A 22318-nucleotide genomic window follows, 5' to 3' on the forward strand; every position below is an offset into this window, starting at 1 on the left:
AAAATCTCCAAGGAGACCAAAATCAGTAGTGACAATTTTGTTAAATAAAGTGAAACATATTTGACACACAAAAAACATCAACTTTGAACAAATCCCTTCCTGTCAAAAATGCTGTGAATCATCACAAGTTTCTCCACTCACTCCATTTAGAAGAGCCTATGATCCTACTGTACAAACGCTGTAAGGGATGTCTAACGAACCGGGACTCACCCAGCGTTAGCAAGTGTAACAAGTCAGCCAAAAGTAAGTCCTTAAGTCTTTAAGACTGAGATTTTTTGGCCATTGAAAACCTGCTGTAAAATAACTGTGAATCTATCTCTTTTGGCAGTCTTAGAAGGAAAACGTTTGGTAGATGAGCACACAATTCTCTGGTTTTCTTCCCCGCATCTTCTTGGCTACCAAGGCAAGCTAAACACCACAATAGTGGTTCTGTACCTCCCTGTAGAAAGGTTAACTGCTCGATTAAGGGAGCATTTGCTGCTTCTCTTCCATTTGTGTTTTCATCTAGTGTCACTTTTACAAGACAGTGTTATGGGGCACAGATTGGATTGAGCTACACATACTGTATGAACATGCATCTGCGAGCATTAATATCACCACAAAATCACAACAGGAGCCAGTAAATCAATACTCGTCACCTCTATTCTGACTTCACTGAGTGATTGTGTTTCATGTGAGGGCAAAGCAAACAAGCACAAGAGCAGGATTTAGGTGGCAATCAAAGGACAGGGCTTGTTACCAGGAGGAACAAGCCCTGGATCAGCTACTGACCTCACTGTGCGGCACCCAGAGAGAGATACCGAACCTCTTCATGAAATGTGAGGCCCGACTCTGACTCTGTGGCAGCAATTGTTGAAGCCTAGTTCTCCATAAGCTACTTTGGAAAAACTGGAGCAGGTTCACTAAAAACTGGAATGCAGATATCTAATACAATCAGCCTTGCAGGTGCCAGACTTTTTAGGTATTTATATTAATGCTGCCAAATTCCACAAAGAGATGAATGGGAAATATTAAAAGTGCTACACTGAATTTCCTAGTTGGGAAAAGACCTGATATGCTTCAAAATAACTACAAAAGGATTCCCGACTTCATTAACATCTAATCAATGCAACGAATGATTAGGAACAATTAGATATTGCAGATTTTTTAACTAATCAATACTAATTATATTTAAAACGTGGCTGCTACTTTTGACGGGCAATTCAACTTTATTCGGATATTAATTTTATGTATTAGTTCCTTGACAAACTAGTTATTGAATTTTAAGATACAAAGAGCATAGCTGCAGACTCTTCTAGATGGGCTAAGTAATCTTTACAACCTTCCACATGGTGAAACGAACGCAAGTTGTTCACAGCCAAGTGTTAGTAGCACATCTAAATGCAACTGTGTTTTGTGAAAATGCATTTGCTACTATTTTTATTCTTTCACATTCAGCGCCACATAAAAATGCCTCTTATTTGAATGTTAACTGGTGCATATATTAACCTCAGGAAACATTAACTAAATATTTAATCACAGATGTCTAAAAGATGAGTAGCCAAACTCCCTGGCACTGTACCCTCACACAAAACCAAAGTGTCATTTTAAGCAAATTACTTTATTAATGTCTGACACATTGCATTGAAAGCACAGAAAAAGCAACTGACCGGGCATACTAGTGAAAGCAGTTTGGATGCAAGGATTTTCTTCTGTGCCAGCTGCTTTCTTTGGTAGGGGGTAGCCTGCATAATTTAAAAACAGAAAGTGCTGTGTACTTTTAGAGCACAAAGTGGAATGAATGAGAATGCATAGCTGTCATAGGACCTTAGCGATTAAGAAAGATGGCTCCAACAAGTAGGAAGGGGATATTAGAAAGATTCACTAGGAGATAACATCACAGACTACGTGCAGAAACCCAAACAAAGTAGGAAATAAAATTTACTGGCATGTTAAATTAAAAACTGTAGCAAAACACTGCAGTATAACTGCTTGTTTGTTGCCAGGTACTACTGTGATTACCTGGGTGATACTGTCAACACAACACTAATCTTCAACTTTAAAAAATGGCACGTTATCCTTACAAAGCAATGGGTTTAGATTTGGAATCTTCCTAGAACTTTTGCTAGGGTGATGCAAAAACCCACTGTAAAATGGGATTTGTGGCATCCATTTATCGAGTGTCAAAGGAGGTGACTTTGAGAATCTTTTCTGTGCAAGATAACAAGAAATGCACACTGCAGTACAGCCGCGACTGGTCAAGATTAAGGTGATGTGGCTGATGTGTATTTATTTACTACAGACAGTGTATCTTGTGCACTAGTGGTCTAAACCAATTAAGCATGTGACAGCATACAAGCTCGATCATTATATTAAGCAGATCGTCTGACCTCAAGTTAAAAGGTAAAAGGGGAATGAAAGGACAGTCACTACAATCTGACAGATTACAAGGAGACCTACAGTTACACAGTTTAATAATGTGAGCAAAGGAACTTGCTCTCATCATTCAGCAGCTTATCTTGCAGCACTCCAAAGTGCTTCTAGCAATGTCAGTCTCAATCATATCTATCTGCTTCAGAGACATTGGCCGTATGCAAAATTTCAAGTATGAAAAATAGCACATTTGGATGCAACTTTCCTCTTTTTTCTTTCTGTTTTATATTCACAGTCTGGATCTGTGACCATGAAAGGTGACCAAGTCAGCAGATACAGTGTGTCAAAATATAAAAAAAATGAAGATAAAAGAAAAAAAGTTTTTGTGTGGGAAATACTACAATTCATGTTCAAACCATGCTTTTCTTTTAAATGTGGTCATACCCTAATATAAATGTAATTTCTTAATATCTGAGCAAGTTAAAGAAACAATTAAATCTCTTTGGATCTTAATGACAAAGTTAAGTCACAAGTAACGAGTTCCTTCTACTGTAATGATGGCATAATCCACAGATTTCCTGGGAAGACTCTTGATATACAGAGGAAAAGACAGAAAGCTTAAGAGGTTTTCCTACAGGCTTAGCCACAATACATTCTTTCTCAGGGTGGTCTGATGCTTTGACTTCATCACCCATTATCCGGTTTGCTGAACACAAAATAACAATTATCAGTTTTCAAATAATATTATTAAATAACCACTATCAACCTGACACTAGGCCAGATTTTCTAACTGCACTTGCTTACAGCCTCATATTTTAAGAAATAAATCACAAGCTGATTCCTTGGAATTAACTCTGTAACTCATGGTGTTCAGAACATGCTTCAGAGATTGCAGAATTTTCTGCATTTCCCAAAATGCTTCCACTACAGTGCCACAAATAGGAGTCCTGTGACTGAATGTCTCCATTAAAAATCACAAAGTCAAGCTACAAGACACGCCAGTGGAAGTGTCTGCTCTATTCTATGATTGGTGTTGTGTTGTGTTGTATTGCATAGATCTAATTACACAAGAAGACGAAACATTTTAATACATGGAAACTGAAAGGTTAGTGTCCTATTTTAAAGACATGTTTAAACATCCAAAAATCTTTTCACTTATTTTTATCCTGAATATTTCTGCTTAGTCTGAAATATAAAGCCATTTTGTAATAGGAAGTGTTTGCTGCCCTGGTAGATAGTGATATTGTAGAAGGACGAGAAAAAAGAGCATCTCTTGTTTCTTGGAATGACACAGCATCCTTCTGAGACTCCCCACCGATTCCTGTAAGATTATGAAGCTTTGAGGGGATTTCTAGTCTCTATCTTTCAGCTCTGTGTGATTTCTCTCATAAGTGATTGACTGTCTCCTATATTCTAAAAGTTTTATTATTGCCAAGGTACTTTTCATCACAAAGCTGGCAGGTAAGTTTCTGCTGCATAATTAAGTGTAAATGTATGCCTTAAGTAAGAATGTATAGCTCTGACATTGCTCATTAAAAAAGACTGTAGTTTCTAAATTCTCTTGTGAATGGATGTCAATCTCAGAGCTCTAAGCTACTCATCAAGCCACCCCTCATTCTGATAGCTTGTTTTCGACAAGCGTGCTTGAGACGCATGTACCTCCAGGACAGGTGTCTTTTGTACCACTTTGTCGGGCTAGAGGCTGCTCGTTTCTGCCTCCCAGAGTCCATCCCTGCATCGGACATGTCTGGGAGGGAGCAGCGTGGGGTCTTCATCAGTACCAGCGTGGCTTCATCTGGACTCCAAACCAAGAAAACAGAAACAATTAGCTACTCAGGACATGCTCAGGAGGACAAGAGATCACTACAGAGGGTAAAGTACGAAATTCACTGAAAACACTAGAAGTGCATCAATGTGATGTTACAGGAAAAGCATAGTGTGGAGCAATGGGTTAGGGTTCTGGATACATACTGTAAGTGAAGGGTTCAAATCCCAAGTGAAACTTCTATTTGTAATTGTTGAGCAAGGTGCTTCACCTGAATTGTTGCAGTAAAATACCAACTGAATAAATGGGTGCAAATCTAACTTGCTTTAGATATAATGATATAATGTTCATGAACTGTTTCCTTTAAGGTCTTCACTTAACAGAACTATTTAATTTGTCTGTCATCCCTCAGTTGCCTTCAATTCACATTGAGTTAAAATCCACCGAAATGCCCAATGATAGCCTGCTGTGCTTCTCCTTACTTGGCTATGAATCCTAAAAAAACAATTCAGTAATAGCTGGCATGGGTGTGTGTGGGGGGGGTGCTCTGCTCTAATTAAACATTTGTTTGATATCAAATGTTCAATATTAATTCACGAGTCTCTGGTACATGCCAAAATATATTTGTTAGATGACATGCATTGGTGAAGCCTGCACTGCTTCGCCATCAACATCAAACAAACGATTAAGCAATGGTGTTCCCTGTGTATCCCCATTCACAGATAATCCTGTAAAACTATTTGTATAAAGATTTCAAAGCTCAACATGACACTGAATCCAGGTGAAATAAACTAGGCTACCACTAGGCGTTTAACAGCTATAACTCACCTGAAATTGAAAGTTATTAGGAGTTACAGACTCAAACGTGCTGGGGGTGTCTGGTGACATTTGCATTATTCTGGACCCTGTCAGAGTTCCTAAAGTTACACTACGCACAGAATAGAGGCACAACCTTTAGAGAGGCTGGAGTGCTTCTAATCTGCTTCTTCAGAGTGTCCCTAATATTTAATTAGCCAAACCTTGCCACTTTTTGCATAGCAACACACACAGACCTAGAACTCCTGTCTCTTCCAAGCCTCCGAACTTCTGCATGGCTTTGATGGCTTCAGTGAGCGCCTCCTTGGTCTGAAGCTGTCCAGTTACTGAATCTGGCGGTGGGAGATAACCAAACTTGCTCAGCCAGTCCTGCACAGAGAAGAGGGAAAAATGACCTGTGTTGATGTATTTAACCTCAGGCTACATACCTACCTTGCCTTTGCTTCTAAAATGGCCACCAAGCATATGAGAAAAAAGTATACGAGAAGCTCAGTTTTAAACACAATTCAAAGTTATTTGTAAGCGGACACTTTTTTACACAATAGCCTTCTGTTGTTTAGGTATGCACAAGAGAATAATGATTCAAATGAAACCAACTGCAAAAATGTCTCCTCAGTCTGAAAGGTTGAAAATAACATAACTTAAGGGACCTCATATTCTTGTATTTTGTAATCTGCGAATTGTTCTGGACTCCAGACTGACATATTGAATGACTAAAAATACGCCAGTTTCAAAAAACCCCTCTCATAGCCACGTTTTGGAAAGAAAAATCCTATAAGCACATAACAAACTAAACAATCCTGTGTAAGCGTGATAACGCAGATAAGAGAATTAAACTATCTGAACAGGGACAGCATTACAATGCACACCTGGGGCGATGACAAAGACAACAAAAACAAGCAGCTCACAGGCCAGGTCTGGCTTGGAATATATTCACAATAAATGCTGCTCTTGTGCATTTACATCAAAGGTTCCAGCATCGACTCTTTGACACATGACAGGCATAACTCAGGGACCCAGTTTGAAGCCAGGAGACATACATATGATAGAGATACAGGCAGTTTACCTTTGCAGAGTCTTGTTCCAGAGCCAGTTTCACCATATGTGACTTAACTTTTATCTCTGTTTGTGGGTCCTTAACCATTTGTCAACTCTAGTACGTGACCTTTTTTTTTGCCTGCACATGAGATTCAACAGCAAATGCCCGATTACGTTATTTATGCACTGCACATATAAATACATAAAGGTGTGTACTGTTAAAACAGTTTTTAAAGAAACGCATTTCTGGAATTTTAAGAACCTACAATACAGTAGGTATTGATTCTCTGCAGTGGTGGATTGCCCCCAGTTAGAAAGAATCTTTTGTGATAAACTGCTCAGTGTGGTAAGGCACTGGGAGATTCGGCCAGCCTTTTATTTGTGATTAATCAGGCAAGGATTCAAAGAGAATTTAATGATGGAGATCATGGATTTTGCATCTGGTGTGTTACTATCTTTATTCATTAGCACAGACATGAAAACATCCTGCAGCTGTTCACTGAAATACAGCGGTCAACCCTTGTATAATACATCTCCATCAAATTATATGGAGTTGTAGTTCTTTACTGCTATGTTAGCTCTCGGTACAACATTGCACAGAAGATGGGTATTCACCTCACTGCAATACTGAAAACAAACAGCATATGCTGCTGCCTCACAAGCCAACCCTGTCAAACTGTTCTGATGCTCTGACATTTCAACACCAGTTATTTTAAAACTTGGCAAAAGTCTCACCATACAGTCTCGAACTGCTAAAGCATTTGTGGGGAAAAAAATTGTATTAACTGTTGGCTCAGCTCTTCAAAGGCCAAGGCCACAGAGGGCCAGAACTCATCCTTGTTTCTTTAGCGTTAAGCAGACAAGTGTGCACGACTCCTCTCCTTCCCTTTAAGGGACACCCCAGGGAGTAGAGCAAATATTTTGGAGTGCTATCATTTTATTATTTATAATAGTGAACTAACGGAGATTACAATTACCTATTTTATACATATAAATCGGTATTTATTTATACAGCAGATTGCTGGCACATCCTGGGTAAAACCCCTTGCTCTGAGGAGTCCAGAACCCCATAAACTACTTGACACAGACAATATCTACCTTTACTCAGATCTTCAGAATCTCTTCTTCTTATATCCTCTTCCAAACCTGAATTGCCAGTTGTAAATCAGCTCTGCTTCCAGTTGTAAGGCTTGAATTGGTATGGAAGTGAAGATCACATTCACACGCCTTCCAGAATGAGCGTCTCTGAGCTGTCTGCCTGTTTCCTTACACTGTGAGCCCCACAGCACCAGCGGTTGAATTAGTGTTGATTGGAGGACATGACACCAAAATCCCACAGATGCCCAATAAGCCACAAAAGATGTCATGTCTTTACCATCTCAAACCCATCTCCCATGCTGAAGTTGAGATTTCAGTTGAGAAAAATGGAGGTTTCCTATTTTCTCTTATCCTGGTGTAACAGAGGATCTGCTCTCTTTTTTGGTCAACAGATCTGACAGACCACTGGAAAAAAATTTTCTTTTTTGAATTTCACCCACCCCATTGTCTTCCACCAATTGGACAATGGACTGAGGATGGCAGGCCATTCCCCGCCAGCGTTCTGGGGAATGTGTTTTAGACGGCAGCTGTTATCTTGTCTGAACCTGACATACTATCACATCGAGTACAACACTGAGAAAGAAGCAAAACACAATCCAGTGTTCTACAGAAGGCTGGCAAAGATTTTGAAATAAAAAAAATCTTCCAGCTGTTCTTAAAACACATTCTATATATACTGTACAAGCTGTCATGTTGGCTACACACATAAATGAAATGTCTTATTAGGAGCAGCCATGGCTATTTTTCTATTACTGTCGCCATAAACCAGGTCATCAATCAATAACTGTCCAATGTACTGGGTATTTTTCTGCTATTCTGAGCTGACATGAATGAAGCTCAACTTTGACCATTAAGCCCTCCATGCCAAAGAAAATTGGCTAACCTTTAAAGGAAAAACAGCATGAACCTTAATTTGGCTACTCATAACACCAAGGTTGGTGGCAGCACAAAGTCTCTTAAAGACATAGAAGATGTCTGAGAGGAGAAATAAAACAAAATCGGAATGCTTCAGGTTTTTCAGGAAAGGGCTTTTGAAAACACAGAAAAGGGGGTCATTCTCCAAGAATTCAGCAAACCTGTTAAGATTGCCAACATAAAAAATTGGTACTCTCAGTCTTGGAGTTTATCTGTATTTTCGTCAGGCAGAATACTGTAATCTGTATGGTTTACTACAACACTGTGTCTAACTGCTTACCAGATGAGAGTGTGATAACCACGGGCAATATACAGCCAAATAGGTGGGCTCTTTGGGAAAAAGATAATGACTACAATAATAAAAAGCTAACAGTAACGCCTTTTCAGTTTCAAGTTCACATCTCGCATGGACCACACAAGGTTCAGATCAACATCAGATTTGTTTTAACCTATTCCTTTGGCCTCAAACAAAAAAAGCAAATCTGCAATGTAAGATATGGTGCTAGGAAGCACCTGCAGCAGATTCAGAAAGACCTGTTTGTCTAGGAAGACAAGCTCCTTCAACCTTCAAGAAACGCTACACTGCAGATAAAAAAGAGTGTCAATCATCTCAGCCAGCTCGACACGACTGTTCCCCCAAGATCACGAGTTCAGTTACTGACGTAATAGGAGCAAAGAAAAGGAAGATCAATGCCACTGTACGTCTGACTTATCTATTTAAAAAGCGTTTATCACACCTTTGTTGCTGTAAAAGGTCTGCTTTCTTTGCTTTATTCTGTTGAACATTCATTTTATTCAACGACATCCACCTCATCATCAGAAAGCTGCTTGTTCTGGAAAGGGTCAATGCACCTGGAGCCTTTCGCAGAAGCATAAGGATGAACACACCAGTCCATTTCACTAAAAGAACCCTCTACAGGCTCCAACCCCACCCTTCTCATACGCTCATGTACAGATTTGCTTTCGCTTAAATTGATATAGCTAACGGCTAAAAACAAATGATTCATCTCATAGCCGAGTGTGCTGACATGAGACAAAAATGACACATCGAGAATTCAATGGTTTTTCATTCAGCTCGTTCACCTCAAAGCAAAATAAGCACATTACTTCAACAAGGGCCCCACTCTGCATTGACACAATGTAGATCTGCTTCTCTTAGTTGAGATGAACAGAGTGAAATCAACAGCTTTGCTTTTACAGACGTGTTTGTATTACATCCTGCATAGGTTATGCTGGACCTCTATGGCTTATTCTAAGAAGCAAACCTCTTAGATTTTTTTTTCCCTCTAGGAACTCCAGGAAACAGTCTTCTGATGGATTTTTGCAGTCCTGAGAACTCCAAACCCTTTTACGCACATTAAAGGATTCACTGGTAGAAACATCCAAGAAACATGTAATCTCTCTAACCTTTTGAGTGTCACGCAGATCATAGGCTTGTGCTATTGATGTCATTTCTGAAACTGCAAAGCTAAACTGTTTCACTCCCATCTTTGGAATGAGTGTGTGGTTTGCGATAAGATCTTATTTGAATGTCTAGCCCAACTTATGGTGTAATCCTAACTTTTTGAACATGTCATAAGAAATCACTTGAACTGAAAACCAGCGGTATAAAATTATTTTTTAATATTTCAAAAGATTTGTCAATGACAGTCGTCACCACAGAAGAACAATATACTGTAGGTAAGCTAGAATAAAGAACATAAATTAAAACAGGTTTCCCACCAAAGATCAGTACAAGGGCCCTGGAAACAAGTGTGCCTTGAGACATTGCACCTGACTTAGACTGCATTCTCAGAATAAAATGAACACGCTGCATTAAGTAATGTCAAAGCTTTTCATGACTTCTGAAGAATGAAAGCAACAAAGGAGCCTCTTCAAAGGTACCACAAGAGGTTAAGCTGAAGTTTAAAGGTTGAGTGTCCACTTCCACTTTTAGCAAAAAAGACTCAATGGGTCATCTGAGCACTATCTACCACACAGCCACATGAGAGAAGCTTTGTCTCCACTCTGCAGCATTTCATAAATCATCACAATGCTTCCAACTGTCCGACCCAACCATCAAGAAAGGCCCTCTGTGCCTGAAAGGACAGGAAATAAGTTATGCTGTGTAATGAGCTTTGACCGAGAGCCCCTTTCTTTAACAGCGTGAGCAGGTTTACTCAGCTGAACTTAGCTCTCTGCAAAAGCTACTGTAACACCATGACACAATCTGAAGAAAAGAAGCATCTTAACACACTCTGCAGTACTGTGGAACCTGGTGTGCCATGGGTGACAGCAGATGTAAGTTTCCTTCTACACAAGATGCTGGGAGATCATCAGAACTTTCTTCACCATTCAGCGCTGAAACATGGTTACAAACCACACCTGAAAGCTGAAGTGTCACACAATCACATGTCATTTCCAATGCCTTTGTGCAGCTATTCGGATTTGTAAAAGGAGCATTGTTTCAACAAGTAACTGGCATAAGATGTTGTGGGAATTAACAGTTCAGATGTAATTATGCAAACAATACATTTTTACACAAGTTCTCAAGGGTAGGAAACTCCTGGACTGAAACATGTATTAAAATTGTGAATACAAAACAATAGCAACACGACTTTGCTTACAGATGAGTTACATCACAAAATACAATGACTAGGGTAAAAAATGAACATGAAAATTTGATGTGAATAAAGCTCTAATCATTCAAGAGCTCCTTTTTTATCTCTGCGGAAGATTCGCCGTGGATTAAGCAATCGCAAAGTGCAGATTAATGCATGTTCTGAAGTTCCTCAATTTAAGGCGAGAGATCAGGTAGGGACTTGTCGTTGGCTACTGCTTTTGTTCAAATGTTCTTTGCTTTTATTAATGATTAAAGAAAATTCTGACATCAAAGCACTTGTGTTCCTTATGCAAATTCCTTATCCTTGGTTGAGGTTTTGGAAATCAGATCCCAGAGCAGCCATCTGGACGGCACAGTTACTGTTATACCGGAAAACAAAAAACAGGAAAGCTTTCATATTCTGTATTAGTGCATTGAGCACGTACAGTAGTCCTCCTTAGGAATAGCCCATTCTCCTATGAAATTCACCGCACCTTCCTAAATTATGTAACTTGTTTCAAACCTTTCACAGCTTTGACCACAAATATACGTTTTTGACAAGAAAACTGACACTGAATATTGAATGTGACCAAAAAAATTTGTAGGCCTATTTCCTCCAAATTCTTCTGTCAAAAAATATCCCATATAGACACTTTTGGTTTAGCAAAAGGATGATTTTTACAAAACGACAATAAAGGAAAAACCCAAAATACATACCATTCTCTCTGAAACAATCTAGCGTGTAATTGACAATGAGTGCACTCCAGGTAAGTGATGATAAAATGAGTCTATACAGAGAGTATACGAAAACTAAACAATGTTTATTTCAATGTTCAACACTATACTGTATTCTGTCTTTTTTCACAGAAGACATACAGTACAATACTAATTGATACACAGCCCAGAATTAAGAAAAATAAGAGATCTGGAAGCACAGCTGCACACCAGTCTTTTTGACCACTCTGAACAACCTAAAAGATACCAAAAAATTCAACAGAAAAACCACCCAGCTATGATATTCTAGAAATAGCTGGATCAGATTCCAGAATGTTACATTTAGCAAACAGACTGGCTCCCAAGGAGAGAGAGTACCCAACAGACATGTGTAAGAATATTGTACAGAGGCTTAACTCAGCTGCAGATTTCTTTCGGGTCCTTGCTTCATAGTATAATGCTAAGGCCATTGTCAGCAATACAATCGATAATCGATAGCAATTGATAATCAGGCAGCTGTTTGAGTAAAAAGATTAAGAAGTGTCTCACTGAACATTTGGTCACCTTGAGACATGCTGGGATTATAAAATTGTACCTAAAAAAATAAATGTGGTAGTTAGTATGTTACACTGATCTCTATAAAACCTAAGCCAAACAGTCACCTTTGAATAAATTGGCAACAATGTTCAGCTGTTCACACTGCATAACATTTTCACCTCAGTGAACACGAAGTCATACGGTCTCACTTTAAGATTAAGCTGAAAAGCAACTGAAACTACATGTGAGTATTCAGTTCAGTCTTTTAGCAAAACAGGCTCAAAATAAAATACTTGTGAAATGCAGCGTTTGATGGCACTATCTTATGATAGTGACTGGGATATGTACTTACTTGCCATGTTACTACAATTGTGGTAAAAGAAAAACACGATAACAAATTCAAAACAGCATAATGGAAAACGGACACAAACGGCATAAAAGATAAAAAAAAGACTGCTGGTAAAAACTTAACTTAATTTATAGGCAGACCTTTTTTTTAAAAGAAAAAGTAATTAAAGGAACACTAAGAACAAAACTTCATTTAACTACCAAAAGGACACACTCTAAAAATTCTAAGGTGAAAGTGTCTTTCTTTTTTTTAAATCCTGTGATTTAGCATAGCCAGTCCCACCCCTTGAGTTAAAAAGTCTGCTGTTTTGATCACTAATTTTTCCCTAGCATACCTGTGTTCCTCTTCCATTTCTAGTTTCAGTTCATACAGTGTTCATCGTGGGGCTATTTTGTGTGCTGCGTACTCTTGGTACACAGGCTCAATTCTCAGCGGTCGCCTGCATGGTGCCCTTTTCAATCTTTACCCATTAGCTGAGGATGTGATGAATGCAGATGCAAGGCCGTTGTCTGGGAAACCGCACAAAAACATATTAGTATGCTGCTAACTTGGATATGCAAGACTTTCCATTGCGGTGTTCCTCACCATTATCCTTCCTTAAAATTATAAGAACCGCAACCTCCTCTTAGACTTACCAATTTACTGGGGTCTTGAAAGCAGACATCTCATTAACTCATGTTGTTGCTTGCAACGCTGGCAGTTCTTTTCAAGGGCTGCCAAACACGACCACTTGTGGGTTTCAGCCAATTTCTGTTGAACATGCTGAGGTCTTCAGAGATACTGGGAGGTCAGCCGGAACATCAGGCGCTCGCCACCAGCACCAGGGTCTTTCCCTTAACCTTTCCTGCAGTTCTTACACCACTCTCAACCTCCTTGAGAGCCGTGTGAGTCAGTAACCAGTCTTCCAAGTGTGTGATTCCTTAATAGAACCCTGCTCGGTGTTTGCTAGGGATGCTGTCTGATGCATTCTGCTCCTATAACCACTGCCCATGCAACCTCACAACCCAAACCAATTACTAAAAAAAAATATTGTAAATATTAAGCAGGTATGATAATAGTCTATCCTTGGGAGAAGCAAGAAGATAAAAATTACTATTCTGACAGGAACAAGGCTCATGGGTACTTTAAAATCTGATTTCACAAAGGTTACAAGTAGTGATCAGAGACACTACACTACCAACCAGAGGCTGCTAAGCCCTGCTCCTTCTGTCAGATACTGTGAGTCAATTAACGTCTTGCCCAGGAACTTCACAGGAAGTAATGTTCAAGAGGGATGGCTACAGAGAGTGGTCTATTAAATCGTACTACGCAAAAGAGACTCTTCACAATCCTCCTGTACTCAAGGGGGACATTCCTAAGATCTTTCATTTCACATTGTAGGATCCATCATATTCACAGGAACAAAAACAAATCCTGGTAATGCTACAAACAAAAACCCCTGTGCTCCTCAACATAAATCACACAGCGTTTTAGTACAAGTGTTACAACTTCAAACGGGAGCTGTTCTTCTTTTAGGTGCTTCTAGCACATTGCAAGAACTGCTTCTCTCAGCTGTTCTAATAGTAGATTAATGCAAGCTGTACAGAAGCACAAACCTTTCTCAAGGAGTTCTGAATCCCAGTTACCCATGACAGCCTCATTGCCTGGCCTAATCGCCCCGGGTCCAACAAAACAACAAAAAGGCTGAGTGGAAATTTCTGCCACTAGAGGGCAGCCTTGCAACACAACCCCTCTGCGTGTGCCACGCTAAGCACATTTCGGATTTGATGCCAGATTTGATATGTCGATTCCATTTTAAATAAAAGATGAAGAATGACTGTGGCTTTACAGCATCAGATGTCTGAAGTGCGCATTTCTTTAAACTCCATGCACAGATGGTGATTTGGGAATCCAAGTTGATTTATTGTGTAAGTGGCTCAGTATAGCAGAAGGACAACATCCAAATGCAGGCTGACCTGCTCATGTCATGCATTTGCTGTTTGGGGTTTTGAGACATCTATTACGTATGACCCCCTGGGATGCTAGTGTATGTCTAGCTACAGGTTTTATGGCCACTTAATGTCTTGCTTGTCGTGGTTAACGACCGACAGCTCATAAGATGTTTCAGTGCTCAGTAAGCTGTCTCAGAATCCAAAGGTGTCAGGAAGAAGCAATTTCATACGTTTATGTGACACTTAATATTAGCACAAAAGAAAACAGATCACAACCCATTCAGACATTATTTTGAAAACAGTATTTGGGTTGAGAAAGGAGCAGTCAGAAATTCTGACAAGATTTGGAACAAAGAAGAACACCTGTTGGTTAATAGGAAATAATGTCCTACATGTTATCTGCATACTCTTATGCCCAGGCCAGGCCAAGCTCGCAGCCCAGTGTCTTTGGTAACTGGGTGCATTTGCACGAGGAGTTGAACACCTCCAGGGGCTGTTCGGACTCACTGGGGCCGATTGTCCCAACCACCTACCCTTCCTCCAGTTAACGGTGATAATCTCATCAAAGCCCTGCTCAGACACTGATCAAGTGCTCTGTCAATGAGCTACCTTCTGACCTACAGTAGGTAGTGCTCTCAGCATTACTAACCTGCATCTCAGAAGGACAGTCAGCTTGAATCCTGCCAAGAGAATCCCTGTCCGTCCCGAACCTGCTCTGCCTGTCTGTCTGCACCCTTTCGTTTTCAGCCAAGCACCGGACCAGCAGCATGTTTCCAAACCTCCTGTCTGCAATCTGCACGGCGGCGCCTGCCTTCATTCACGGATGAGTCCGGTCTTCTACCGCTCTCCGTCCTGCCTCGGCTATCCCCATCACCACCCGTCTGCCTCCAAGCCCAGAAACTGGATTCTTCAGCCTGTCAGCAAGACACTGCTTCTTCCATCTGCTCACCGCATCATAAAGCAAACTATGTCCTGTATGGCCATGTGTCAAGTAAAAGCTGGAATGTTGCTGGTTATTACCAGTGCCTGAGGGATTCTATTTGCGATCCAATGTGGAAATCAACAATTCTTCTTTTTATGCTTTATGAAGTCCAGTGCTACTCAAGCACAACACCATAAATCCAACTCATAAGATGCTATCTCACCGTTTTATACAAGATCGCCATGTTTACTCCCAAGCAAGCCTTAAAAAAAACAGGCTACATGTCAAAGCTTGCCGGTTGAGGTATCTGGTGCAGTTTCGGGGGATAAAAAAACCCTGTAAGATGTTTGGTTTGGACAATCTGTTTCAGGGGAAAGCATTGTCTCGTGCACTGGATTAAAGAACAGCTTGACAGGTTGGTCACTTAGTTTAAACTGCCGACAGAACACACACGCTGATCTACATAATACTGTGTGCGATTGCTAGGCAAGAGCCAAAAGTTTGAAGAGCAGGCCTTTTATGAAATACAATGACAGTATGCTACAGAATCGTCAGTACACGTTCTTTAAACATGGGCAAGGAGAAAATTAAATGGACAGCATGACAAAGCAAAAGTACCCCATAAGCATGGCACTCCTTTATAAATAGCCTGGGGCGTGTCAGTGGTCAGATGCTAATAGCCACCATATTCTAAATGAGTGCTCTTAATGTATTCGTGTGGATTTCATTAAAAAATGTTAAAAACCAATCAATACTTCTCCAGGACAATCCTCTGAAACTTGATACAAGACCTCTTTGAACCCAACCATTAAGCATTCATTTAGCAGTCGCCCTCCTCAGTGATGCCCAACGTACATTAGCCGGTTAAGTAGAAGGTGAAACTTTCATCACAAGGGCAGCGCAACTTGGAGAGAGGACGCTAAAGAACGGGAGAATGCACATGAAAGCCGTAGCCGTGAAAGCCCTAGAAAGAGATAAGCTACCACTCTCTGCCAGATTTCAGATTTAATAAAGGCCATTGTACTCATTTTTATTCCCCTCCAGCAACAAAGATAGACATTTTTTTTCCATAATGCTTCCTATATCCTATAATTAGCTGGCGAATATTTTTTCAGGCTGGGTAGCCTTTTTTTTTTCAGAATTTTGCTACGGATGAGGTTGACTGTTCTCTACAAGACCCTCAGCCAGCCTGCCCAGAGAAAGTGAGACCTCTCTATCCACAGATTCCTTTAGCTTTTTTATGTATGAGGGGCTTTCAGATCCACTCCTGAATGCTGATGGATCCGACTCTCAATAAGTGAGCTGGCACAGGTAAGGCAGATGGCCTTTCCTTGTTCCAGGCTGTCTTATGAAAAATGAAATTCCAATTTGCAAACAGAAATGAGGCCAAACCTTGCAGAACTCCCTTACAGTGATATCAGAGCACTTTCACAGTTCCAAAAACGCAATGTGAAAAGGTTTTGGTGGTCTGTGGACCCACAAACTAATAGACTGAGTTCATGCCTCCCCTTTCAGAAATAAATACTGCACTATTCATGCATTCATATGAAATATTTGAGTGCATTTTGCTGCTGCCTTCAGTATCATGGAGACCTATCTTTTTTTCTTAGTGGATAGGGTCAAACATTTTCAACAAGTGAAAAAGAACATAATTATACTCAATTCAATGCTAGCTGAATAAGATCATCAAGGTCAAACCTTTTTTTAAATAAATTCGTTCAAACTTAGATGTGGAAAATCTTGAGTGTTGGCTTCAATCTCGTAAACAACATTTAGCTGGGTTTCCAAATATTTGTGGCAATCCAGTTACCCTTTGGAAATGATCACTTTCAAACTGAACAATGGGCTGATTGAAATCTCAGGAAGCCTCCTAATTGTGTAACGCAATTCAGTTTGATCGTTTTTCTAAAAGGAGCTTGACAAATTGAAAAACACCACAAAATAAAATAAAACAAAACATTTGCCCAGCAGTCTGTGATCACCTTTATAACTCGCTCCATCATAGCACGCTAGAGGACAGTACAAATTAAATGGGCAAAGACACTCAACCACAGCAATGACAAAAGGGTCCTTACAGAGGATGAAAACAAGACTCGGTTTGAAGTAATTAAAAAATCCAAATGAATCTTTTCTTTACAACAAAGCAGCATCTGGCTCAGATGCTGTGACATAAAAGGTCATAAAAGGAGAATACAGTATTTCAGACATTTAATACAGAACTGTACTTACAAAGGGAGTTTTGCCACTAGCTTCCCTGCTCAATTAACATGTAAACAGGAGCTACTGAAAGAGGCTCAGTGTGAGTCTGGATTACCTCTAGCTCCCAGCATGGCCAGTCAACTTAAAACAGGATCGTAACAAAGTCAGACAGCCACCCGCCTGAGCAGAAAATTGCTGTCTTGTAGTTAGCTCTTGCCACAATTTATTTTCAGACCCACTGATCGATGATACCCATTTAAAAGCTTAGAGACACACCTAGATGCCGATTCCTGAGGTTAATAAATGACAATAAATAAAAAGCAGCTTAAAGAGCTGAGATACGTTACCAGGTAAAGAACTACCACTGTTCTTGTGTGTGTTTAATTAAAAACAAAAGCAATTAAAAACTTGCTTAAAAACTGCAAGTTACAATTACGTTTTGATCTGTGTATTGCTCTTGGAATGAAACTTAAGATCTGATGCAGAATTCCTGAGGAAACACTAATCACATAATTGTTCTCTATACATTTACGTGGATTCAAAGGTAAGCTGTATCTTCTGTCTTTGTGACACAGTTTAACAAAGGAAAACACAAATCTTTATGCTAGAATAGCAGTCCAGTATGGCCCTCAAGAAAGCAATCAGGCTCTATGTCAAATCTGCAGCACTGTGGGGTAGATTTTGCCACTAGATCATATATTTTGTGCAGACTGTCAAGGCATGCATTTCTGCAGCCTTTGTAGTTTTTCAAAGTGTCTGAGCTCTGCCAAAGACAGAAGCCTTTTCCTCCCGGCAGTATGAAGTAGATAGGCCGGGAAATGATGAGCACGAACAACATGTACCATCTCATTCCAAATATGGAGAGAAAGTCTGCTGGCAGCTAAAATCAGGAATGTCTGCCCTATGACTTCCATGTTATACTGTAGGTGGTCAGCTCCTTTTTGCACCTAGGATTTTGTGGAGACTGATCTCTTTGAGAGATCTTTGGTGAATGCTTTTAAGGAGACCACCAACTGAGGATGCAGAGAAGGCTCCTTCAGACGTGTCTAAGATATAAAACAGTGAATGGTCAGCTTTGTTTCTTTCACAATGCACATGTTACTCTGCTCTCACATCAGAAGGAAACTAAAACCCACTGTGCAGCACAGTTAACAGTAAAAGAAATCAAATTTTACATGCAATGCACAGCCAAACATTCCCATGACCTCCCAAATGGAACTTTCTGGCCAATGTATTTGGGCAAAATATAAAAATGTAAAGAGCATTGGCCTCACAGTGATGCATTAAAAATAAATCTGACAATGCAGCTGAATGATCTTCTTATTTTAATTTTCCCATTTCATCATTCCATTTCCAGATACAATTTTTTATGTGCATTTTTACAATATGATTTACAAAGCAGCACCCACAGCTGGGTAATTCTTCCTCATTATTTGACAGCGGTATACTATATGAGGTGGGAATGTATTGTATACCAACCAGCAATAACGAGATTCAGCTGAAACAAGTTCTGTGTACAAGAATAAATCTTAATCGACAAAGGCCTTTACAACTGAATCTTCCTGGAAGTAAATGCCAAAGTGAAAAACACATTAATTAAGAGTATTAATAACATTCTACTGTATATTCTTAGTAAGTGACAAAGATGTTATACATGGTTATTCCAATACAATAATGCACGCTTTACAATGAAGCAATGTCTTTTTTTATGCCAGATTCATTTAAAATACTGAATAGTTCTCAGCATATTTTAACCAGCCAGCATCAATTGACAGCATACACGTCCAGAACAGCAATCGTTTCAAGTGTCGCTTTCTGCAAACTTGAAAGAGGAACCACAGAAGAAAGAAAGAAAACAAGAAAAGTTCCAAGTAAAACATTAATATTTCAAATCACTTGCAAATAAGCTTGCGGCACACTGTTCAATACATAAAGCTTGGAAACCTGACGAATAAAGGCATTTCACTAAAAAGCTACAAAAGCTAGGCTCTGAATGCTGTATCTAAAATTTGCAAAAGAGCAAAGGTTTCACTGAAGTTAGGATTGCTAGGATGTACTGTCATGTATCACCTCCGGATGAATATGCAGTAATCAATAAGAAAAATACAAAAGTTACTAATATTTGTAGATTCAGTCTATATATTAAGGATAAAGAAACCCAAAAGCAGCTAAACTGAAATTTCCCTTTTTAAAACATGACAAATTGTCCCAGACATACACACACCTACCGGCATTTGGACTGTAAGAAGAAACTGGAGTACGTAACCAGAAGAAACCCAGTGGAACACAGGGAGAACATGCAAACCCATGCAGACAGCACCGCAGGTCCTGAATTAAACCCAGGGCCCCAGCACCCCAGCACTGCAAGGCAGCCGTGCTAACCTCTGTGCTCCTGTGTTGCTTCAAAGGATCTCTCATTTAAAACTAAATGACATAACAGATGCAGACACTGGATGTAACTGAGGTTACTCCTAACAGTGCAGACTTCACGGGAAAGCATCCCAGTAAATTTAGCAATGTCTATTGGGTGCCAGCTTTCCAGAGGAGAAGCAGTGATGTTATTTGGCAGTGATGCCACCTCATAACAGTAGTTCACTCTAAACATGCCCCCCAAATACTTATGTTCACAAAATAGGCTCCGTTTAGAATCCTGTGAGCTTCCTACACAACTCATAATTCCATTTAATTGCTTACTGATTTATATGGCATGTGAATTTTTGGAGCACTCAACAAGGCAAGATTCATTTTATTCGTGTAATAAAATGTTTATCTCGGGACCATGAGCAAGTCATGCACTTACTTTTCTTATTGTGTAGCCTCCCATACCACGTACTAAGCTACAGTATAATTAATAATATACCTCAATCTGCCTCTGAGGAACGTTTAAGCATAGTCATTTTTCTGAGCTTTACTATGCATTTCACATGCTGTACCAAAACTACAATTCATATAAGGGCGGCAGTATGTTTCTTATGAAACTCTGTGAGCAAAAGTAACTTGTTGTTTGCCATTCTAACATATTTCCATGCTTTACTAGGGATTTGCTTAAAATATTTTCTTGTCCACATGAGGCCACAGAGCATTTCCTTCTCACAAGATAAGAGGAACTGTTTATCCATCAGAATTTCCTCAGATCTGCACTGTTACGGTGTCCCCTGTAGTGTCTTCTAATTGTCGACCGCTTTCACTGATAAACATGAATTACCGCTCATCTCTCTGCAGCGAGAGCAGAACAAGGACGGAAAGGAAAAAAAAGAAGAGAACAAGCATCATAGCAGAATATATGGCAAGTTAGGACACATACTTCATTTCTGATATTAAAACAGACACCATGTTGATAGCTCTGTGATGTGACGTGTCTCTCAGAAATGTAATACCAGCAACCTCAGCAGCATTGTAAAACAAAACCTCTTTGGCTCCTAAATTTATAAGTCTAAACAGCAGAAATACAAGCCTACATATTTAGACATACAATATGTAAAACTATATAAAAATCTGGGTTGAAAATACCAAGTGGTACATATTTTCTGGTATTCTTTAAAAGACAATACTAATTAAAAACAAATTATATATACACTGTATGGCCATATATTTTACATATTTTTTTGTTTTAATAAGCCTAGGGCTGCACACTCAAGCTTAAAATGCATTTCACATTTGGCTGTGTTCAGCAAGTAAACCATAGTGTTTACACACACACACAATACATATATCCGACTTTCTAAATGCACCCAACAATAGGAAGCACGAGAGAGGGTAAGGGTTAAAATTTTCACCTGGAACAAGCACTACTCATTCAACTGCATTGTGGTTGTCATGTCATGAATATTCATATTTATGAGGCCATACTTCATTGATTGCTTCATTTAATTCAAATTGACACCATAAATTTAATATTTGAACAACAATAGTTCACAAGTAGGTTTCTGATATCAGCAGTTTTCTTTATATAGGATTACAAACATTTAACAGTGGATCTCAGAAGTATCTCTGACAGATGGCAGTCTATCAGACAATATAATTTAGCCAGGATTAACCAGTGGTGTCATATTTCATTGAAGACGATGTCTATTCTATGTCTATTCTGCAAGGACTTGAACAGCACTGTCAGCCAAAAATACAGCGCTCCCTTTTCTTTTGTAGATGCAAGCCATGCTTAAGATCTGAGGTTTTAATATTTCTGGCATTTTGGAAGGGTTAGCTCCTTTAGCAACCTTAATTCAAGTCATGCAGAAGTCTCCAGTGAAAAAAAAAACTCCTGCAAATGAGTCCGAATCACTAAGAAAAAAAATAAAGAACTTAGAACAATTTACATAACTGAATGTAAGGGTCTGAAGGTTAACTATGAGGTGTGTTTTGAGGGCTGTAAAACAGGCAGATTTTCTGTCTTATCTTCCAACTGAGCTCTAAATTCCTAAATTAAACTCTTTGTTGAGTTGATCTCCTTTTTACCAGTTCCATGGACTGTTTTTACCTCCAGGGGCTGGCTTTACATGGCTACCCTTCCGCCACACAGGGAAATACAAAACTGTCTTTGCTGGGGAAAGCAAAAAGAGAAAGGCTCGACTTTACACCACACACCAGTGGTTTGAATATGTCTTTGATATGGCTCTCCTGGCTCCTACGTGAACAGGACAATACTGGAGACACTTCAGACCTGCAGTGTCATACACTCTATTTTTACTTAACTTCATTAATTGTTCTGCTAACACTACAGTACAGTTTGTCAAAATCTAAGTTTTTAATATCAAATCCAGGAAGGACAGACATTTCAGCAGTGGGATACTGCTGTCACTTTGTTGGGCTGTGTCTGGATTATATATTCTTCCATCCATTCCCAAGCCCTTCAAGTTTACAGTGATGATAAAAGGACTTACAAAAAGCAAGGATATTACAGCAATGAAATGATCAATCATGTAGAACAGGAGCCATTTTATGGGAGCAGTTTATATCAGCAGTATTACTTCATCACTTGCTGGTCATGTATTCTACTTTTTTGTGTTGTACTTGACATCCCATATTTCTAGCTCCTGCTTTAATCTAGCTACACAGATCTAGAAAAAACAATTCTGCCAAGAACGCTTTGAGACATTCACAGAAA

At 39.5% G+C, this 22318-nt stretch overlaps 1 protein-coding gene across 2 annotated transcripts in view; it reads right to left on the reverse strand.

Annotated features, from left to right (window-relative positions):
* mmp17a (matrix metallopeptidase 17a) overlaps positions 1 to 22318 on the reverse strand; it is a 58725-nt gene that overhangs the window by 23159 nt on the left and 13248 nt on the right. For both annotated transcript variants that reach the window (XM_015365967.2, XM_015365965.2), the window contains exons 2-3: positions 5170 to 5302; positions 4012 to 4147 (exon numbers count right to left, since the gene is read on the reverse strand). In XM_015365967.2, coding sequence (XP_015221453.1) covers positions 4012 to 4147; positions 5170 to 5302 — 269 coding nt within the window. The remainder of the gene's footprint in view (positions 1 to 4011; positions 4148 to 5169; positions 5303 to 22318) is intronic.

The sequence above is a fragment of the Lepisosteus oculatus genome, chromosome 22 (genome assembly GCF_040954835.1).
Source record: "Lepisosteus oculatus isolate fLepOcu1 chromosome 22, fLepOcu1.hap2, whole genome shotgun sequence".
NCBI lineage: Eukaryota > Metazoa > Chordata > Actinopteri > Semionotiformes > Lepisosteidae > Lepisosteus > Lepisosteus oculatus.